Source organism: Triticum urartu, chromosome 4A (genome assembly GCF_056163025.1).
Source record: "Triticum urartu cultivar PI428250 chromosome 4A, HENAU_Tu73, whole genome shotgun sequence".
Taxonomy (NCBI): domain Eukaryota; kingdom Viridiplantae; phylum Streptophyta; class Magnoliopsida; order Poales; family Poaceae; genus Triticum; species Triticum urartu.
Window position 1 is genome coordinate 56,469,393 of NC_141876.1, and position 7,568 is coordinate 56,476,960.

Below are 7,568 nucleotides of genomic sequence, written 5' to 3' on the forward strand. Positions count from 1 at the left end.
AGTGACTCGACATGGCTCTGCAGAGCTAGGTGGGAGTAGCTCTTTTGCTTCTTGGAAGTTGAAGGCTGGCAGTTGGAGGTTTAATTGCTTCTGACTGAGCTCCTTTTTATTCTCCACGGAGCACTTGCTGGTACTTGCTGCATTGTTGGCTTGTTGCCCGGAGTGACTGGAATGCCGGATGCACTCTGGCTCTAGAGCAGCAGCAATCCTGGTGCAGGCATCTTTGAAAAGCCAGGTATCACTGCCTTTCTTCAAGATTGTTCATCTCTGCTGCGCCAAAGCATATACTCCATTTCAAGATATATTTTTTACCTTTCTTCAAGGTTTTTCTCAACACAGACATGTTTTTTAATACATTTTCAAGACCGATATGAATGATTACCAGCATACGTAATCAGCAGCTTTGAGGTTTTCTCTCTCAATCACCATTTGTATCTCTTGGAGCTTCTTTGCAAATGTAAGGTGTTTCCTCTGCCATGCGTCCTACTCATCCCTTTTACTCTAAAACTAAAATCTGAGTTGTTGTTTTTTGGAGGAAAAAAAAACCAGAGTTGTTGAATGTCAGCATATAAAAAGCATATTTACTTGCTTTGATTTGTTCGATCGTTTACTGGTGTTTCTACTTTCGCACCTGAGTCCACTTGCTGTCTCTCCTTGCTGCAGAAACATTCTGTGCATATTTACAGTTTTCAGCTCTGTACTATTTACAATTTTTCAATAGGAAGATTCTGTGCATATATATTTTTGGGGTTTGAAGGTAGAATAAACAAGAATGTGTGAAGAGTGACATAACACAAGAGCAATCTTACTCTCTAGGAGGGAGAAATTACCCCCGTGAGACTGACATTAGAGTTCGATTTTTCATTGCTTTGTTGAATGTGCAACTGACATTAGCTGCAAATTTCAGTTCACGGGACTGGATTAGCAGCATCCCAGATGGAGAAACTTTGTGACTGTTGCAAGAGATATGCGGACCATTTGGATGAAAAGATGAAGTGTTTCCGCAGGCACATGGGTGCTGATTTTAGACATGGCATGGTAAGTCTGTTATGATTTCAGTCTCTCTCAAGTGTGCCCAGATATCTTCTGTTCACAGTTTAACATGCAGGGTTGGTTAGGTTTGTGATGGATAGTTGCCTACCAGTTGCATAAACTTGATGGCAGTTCAGTTGTTGTTAAACAAATAGAAAGAAGTGAATAGATTCTGAAGCTAATCATGCGTTTTGCCATTGTTAATAAGTTTTGTAGCTAAACTCATGGATTCCAGTCCAGCAGTTATTCCTGTAAGGCTGAAACGTTGTGGCAAATGAACTTCAAGGCTCAAGATGACAATGGAGTGGTGTTTTTTACTGAAGCTAATCATGCGTTTTACCATTGTGAAGCTTCTGTTAATATTAAATATTAGTCATGTAATCAAGCTCTATTTATCTTTTGTTCACCGCTAACATGCAGGGTTAGTTAGGTTTGTGCTGAATAGTTGCCTACTAATATTTTTCTTTTTTTGACACTGATAGTTGCCTACTGGTTGGTTGAACTAATGGCAGTTCTGCTATTAAACAAATAGAAAGAAGTGAATAGATACTGAACATATTGCTAATGAGCAAAATCTGTAGTCAAACTTATTGGTTCCAGTGTCCTGCAGTTATTATTCCTGTAAGGCTGAAACATTGTACCAAAAGAACTTCAAAGCTCAATATGACGATCAACATTGTGTGTTTTCTAATTTCAAAGTTAATTGTCCATTGTGTAATCATGAACTTCTGGTTAATGTTAATCATGTAATCAAACTCCATTTATTAATCTATTTCCTGACTAGTCTACTAGAACATAGTTCTCACACTGCATCTATATCGTATTTTTTGCTGCAGTCATCACTGTCGAAAACTATGAAATTGTTGTGTTTATACTTCATACTAATATGTTTACATAATTTTTTCTCAGATCATACCAAAGAAGTTCATAGATAATTTCGGGGGAAAGATCTCAAGAACCATCGAACTAGAATCTTCTAATGGTAATATGTATGTCTTTGAAGTTTCCAAGCGCATGGGTAATACAGTCCTCCACCGTGGATGGCAGGCATTTATAGATGAACATCACATAGAAGAGAATGATTCATTGTTGTTTCGTCACATTGAGAAATCCCGTTTTGAGGTTCTGGTCCTTGATTCTGATGATTGTGAAAAGGTGTTCTTCTGCCCTGGCATCAACATTGTTAGTAATGTTGAAGAAAGAGGTGCGGATTCTGTTAATATTTCAAATAGCTCCCGTGATTATGCCACAAGATCATCAGGAAGCAAAAGGTTTGCTACGTGTGGAAGGGGTAACTCAAGCCATCCTAGAAAAGCAGCGAAGACAACCTTAAATTACTCCTCACCTGAGAATTCAGGTTGCCTTTTGATTCTCTTCTGCACCGACACTCTCTCAGTTATTGTTCACATTACATTTTATATTATAACTATATTGCCGTCGTTTTCACCGTTGGGATTATGTACAGGAGAAGACACTGAGAACGAAAATACAGACGCAATATACTCATCGTCTGAGGATTCAGGTTACATTCTGATCCTTTTCTGCATTAACATTACTTCCTGAATTATGTGTTCACAATAGAATTTATATTATATCCTATTGTCACCGTTTTCACCATCGAGATTATGTACAGGAGAAGAAACTGAGCCTGCAAATACAGACATAGAATACTCCTCATCTGGGGATTCAGGTTACATTTTGATTCTGTTCTGCATTAGCATTACTTTCTGAATTACGTGTTCAAAATACATTCTCTATTAGATTTTATCATTGACGTTTTCATTGTTGACATCTGTACAGAAGAAGGCACTGAGGACATTCCTTCGGAACACGAATCATCCTTTGAGCTAGATGATGGCCACACACCTTCACGGCAAGATTATGTCTTAGCTCGGGGAAGAACTCTATCCAGAGTACAGGATGAGAAAGTAACTACGCTTATCCAGGATGTTGGAGCTGAAATTCCTGTGTTCGTGGCTGTCATGAAGCCGAGCTATGTCAAGTCACAAACTTCTGCTCTTGTATGTTTTACTGTTTGATTTTGCCAAAGTTGTCGTTCATAATGTTTAAATGCTTAATTTTTAGATTTCTGCATGAGCATTTTAATCCATTGCATATTTGATATAATTGTGCTTTTATATTGATTGCGTGAAGAAAAAGGAAAGTGTGAATCACTGATAATTATTTGAGTTCAGTAAAATGAAGACAGTTCTGTTTTCAGATACTAAAATATACATTGCACATTGTAGCATCTAGCCAGGGAACGTTGTGCATCTTTAAGTTAGATATACATGAAATGCAGTTGCGAAGTTCTATAAGATAGCTGTTTAAGTTACCATGTACAGGTAAGCAATGTGCTCAGATTTTCTTGTAAAGTTGGCAATTTATTAGATACTAGCATCACTTTTTTTTTCTGGTAGCACATATGCTCTAGGATATGCAGTCAACTTACTTGACAGATCATGTGCTTCAATGAAAATTTTATGTGCAAATAAAACACTTTACATCAGGCTGGAGTTACTCTCTGTATGAACTGATCCCAGCCTAATCATATTTGTTGATCTGTCGCTGATACTGTGCCATCTGGAATTAGGTCATTCCCAAAGGCTATGCAGTTGAACACTTCCCACCTAAAAGTCAAACTGTGACACTGCAGCGCCCAGGCAAGAGCAAGAAGTGGCATCCCAGATTGCACATTAGGAAAGATAAACGCGGGGCCATCCTTTGTGGGCCTGGTTGGTTAGACTTTGTTCGCGACACTCAAGTACAGGTGGGAGATATCTGCATCTTTGAAAAAATGAAGAAGGGCACTGGAAGAACATTCACATCACTTAGAGTACATCTACTTCGCAAATCAATGCTTCATTCCGGTGGAAGCGGAACTGGTCCTAAAAGAGTAAGCTCAACTCATGGCAAAACAAGGGTTAGTTCAGCTACCCCTAAAAGAGCAAGCACAACTGATGGTAGAACCAGGGCAAAGGCAACTTCGACAACCAATGTTAGGAAGGAACCAGGTGATGGTACATCAAGATGCCCTCGGTAGGCTGAAACAAATTGGTGCACTTCCAGTTCTCTCCTTTCTGATTCGTTTTAGAAATGTTTCCAGGAGGAAATGAGCCTTCTTCGGTTCACAGCCATGGTCACGAAGCACGTCAGGGGCCTGTCGAGTCTAATAAATCCAGAGGGCCTCGGAAACGTCCCTACATAATATCATCCACTGCATGTCTGACCAGGGAGCAGGAGATGTATGTCGACAAGAGAGCTCGCTCCCTTCAGTCCGATGTTCCCATTTATGCGTCAGTAATGAACAAGAGCAGTGTTGGTGACAACAGCCTGTATGCCGTAGTAAGTCGATCAAGATCTATTCTTTACACATTTCAGCTGCCAATGGGATGTGTTATTATTCATTGTGTTCTTAAACCTGGTAAGATTTCAGCTAACCTGTTGTTTTAATGCAACATTTTGTGTAACAGACTATTTGCAGGAACTATGCTGCTGAGTATCTACCAGCTGGAGCGCAGACTGTGACACTCCTGAGGGCAGAGAAGAGCAAGACATGGGAAGTCAAGGTGAACCCGAGGATTGGCGACGCGAAGATGCTCAGGGGAGGTTGGCGTGAGTTTGCCCACGACAACCATCTGAAACTCAAAGACATATGTCTGTTCCAGCTGATGACGGACCAGAGGAAGCTTACGATGATGGTCGACATCATTCGTCACAATGAGAAGCGTTAGTTTTAACTTTCCAGCACATGAGAGTGAATCTCGGGTGGCTGTTCTGCTGGTATTTTTTGTGTGCTTTTGGTAGTTCTGTAATCTGTAAACTCTGTGGTGGTGTGGCTACTTTCCAAACTAAGGGAGAAACCTATGTTTATGTCATGGAATTATTCAATAGGCCTTCTGGTATTCAGGGAGTTATCTAATTTTAGGTTGGGTTATTGAATCAATGCAATATTGTTTTCTATGCACATTATCGCAAACTTCCCCTGTGTTTCTATCAAACATGAATAAATAATTGTTCATGAAACTATATGTAGTTTGATTCGATGGATTGGTTCTGTAGAGAGATAGCTACAGCAACTTTGAAGGTCTGAAGGATGAAGTGAAGGTCTGTTGGAATCCACATTCAGTCATTCCATAATCACTCTGCTTTAGAAAGGAACTGTCTAACTGTTTGTTTCCACAAGAACTGTAGAACAGGGCTTCTGACTCAACATAATACGGTATGGTAGAGAAGAATTATTTACCGTCGGCGTCAACCGGTGCCTCTTCCCTGCCTCTCTCTTCCGCATCCGCTTTGTATCTTGAATTCTCTCCGGTTATTTCTTGTACAGCCCCATCGCCGCGTCAGTTCTGCACGTTGGCAAAGGTGGTGCGGCCACTGCTGTCACTATGATTATATGGTTGTAAAGTCTCCAGTGTTAACAAAGAAACAAGAAAAAGAAGTTACATATATTGTTGTATTGTTACACACGGATAGGAGAATATGCAAAATATGAACACCTACTGCAACGAGGATAGAACAAATGCTGAATAAAACATGATTTAAAATAAGTCATGTGTGTATTGAAATGTCGATCTTACATAATAATTTAATATTTTAATCAGATATCTCAGTACAAATATGAAAAAATCAATAACTTTGGGTAAAACATTACTTATATGGATAATATTACTCATCAAGCCATGTAGAACAACTAGAGAAGCTGACATGCACAAAATATGTGTCTAACAGAAACTACTTAGCTCTATGAATATAATTCTGTTTCTTCCCTTTGGTAAACAAGGAAAGATTATTAAATACTTCCAAATATGAGCTAATATTTCCAATTCAGGTTTTCCATATATAACTCAAATATTTTCTTTTCCACGATTTTTATAAGTGTGATCACCGCGGAATTAACGAGTAGATTGGACCCGCACAAAAGGAGTTTCAAAATCACCTTGAAATGTTCAGTACCGTAAAACTGAAATGTCCTTAAAACAGTGTTATATGATCAAGAGATTATATACAGTTTGAGGATGAGAATCGCCTCAAATGTTGGGTCCTCATATAATGCACCATCTATAGGAAAGACTAGAAGATCTTAATCCTTTTGTCTTTTTTATTTCTGAAGGTATTGCTAATAATTCAGATTTGTTACAATCAGATGAACTATATGGTATGCCAAATATGGCAAAAGGGCCACATACCTTGAAGTAATATCATCATACTTGAGTCATTAAGCCCTCCATGTTGCCCGTCAGGTTCACCAGAGCAATTTGATATAAAAGTAATACAAAATGGAAGAACTAGAGATTAATTCAGACAAATTTACTCACAGAGGCAATAAAGCTCTTGCACTAATCTAGCCTTATGGTGCAAGCAGCAAACGGCTACGCAATGCAAGTTATTACACCACACGCAACCCACTATATACTTTGGTTAAGAAAATAATTCAGAAAAATAGAACTTGGAAGTTGCCTGTGATAGTTTATTACTCTACGTAGTAGGAAGATATTATATTATGTAGCCACTGCTTAATATGGCAAAACGTCTATACACTTCACATATATAAGGTCACCTAAACATTTAGGACAGAACTATATATACATTTATCTTTTTGCATGCGGCGATGAATTTCGTAGTTTGCAGCATCAAGCTTATGTTGCATCAAAGAACATATCAAGGAATAAACTAAAAGCAGCTCAAAGCCTGTACGGGGACAAAATGAAGACATGACAATGTCAGTCCTTCTATTGCTACACTTGTACGCAGGATCAAGGACCAAACTTCTTCTTGGGCAATGGCCAGCGCTCTAGGACTAGAACTGTCTTACCCTCAACCTGGGATGTCCACTGCCTTCCTCCCATCTATCTGTAACCCATGCCTCCTAGGAGGATTGTAATCATAGTTCTACCCTTTCAATGAAATGAAACGCAAAGGTCCTTTGTGTTTTCCCAGAAAAAAAAATGAAGAGAAAATAGGAGAGAAATCAGGGATCATAGAAATATGAAGCTCGTAATTCTTTAGTCGTATGAATATAACAGCGCAAATCGTGGCTTAAGACATGTAAAAGACGGAAAATGTTGGACAACTTATGAAGGATTTCTGAATTCTGAAACCTCTCTAAGAATTTGGGGAGGTTTATTCCGATTTTGTTAGTGAAAATTAGGTATCCTGCATCAGAAAAGGTATGCAAAGATCAAGCCACTCCACTGCTTTTTGAATCTGAATTTAGAACTTTGCATGCACCTATATGTACTGCAATCATTAATTAGTTCATACATTTGACCGTGCATAAACTTTAAACAACAAAAGGAAACTCCAACTCCAACAGAAAAGTGAAACATTTGCTTAGACAACATGGATTGACTAAAACAATTAGCATTTGTTTACAAAATAGAGAAGTGTCCTTGTCAACACACAGCATCATATAAAACACATGGCTACATACAGCCTAGTGCTTGGATAAGTTTCAATTAAAACATACAAACTGAATAAACATCAAATCATCACAGTTCACAATACTAGAGTAGATCGAACCTTAATGGCAC

The 7,568-nt window shown here is 38.7% G+C and overlaps 1 protein-coding gene across 1 annotated transcript; it reads left to right on the plus strand.

Annotated features, from left to right (window-relative positions):
* Positions 1-927: 927 nt before the first annotated feature.
* Positions 928-4,867, plus strand: LOC125554591 (B3 domain-containing protein Os03g0620400-like). Its single transcript, XM_087519544.1, has 8 exons — positions 928-1,038; positions 1,942-2,389; positions 2,498-2,554; positions 2,666-2,722; positions 2,833-3,053; positions 3,626-4,046; positions 4,139-4,377; positions 4,506-4,867. Exons 1-8 carry the CDS (start codon positions 937-939, stop codon positions 4,764-4,766), a joined length of 1,806 nt encoding a protein of 601 aa, XP_087375670.1. The 5' UTR covers positions 928-936; the 3' UTR covers positions 4,767-4,867.
* Positions 4,868-7,568: the final 2,701 nt, after the last annotated feature.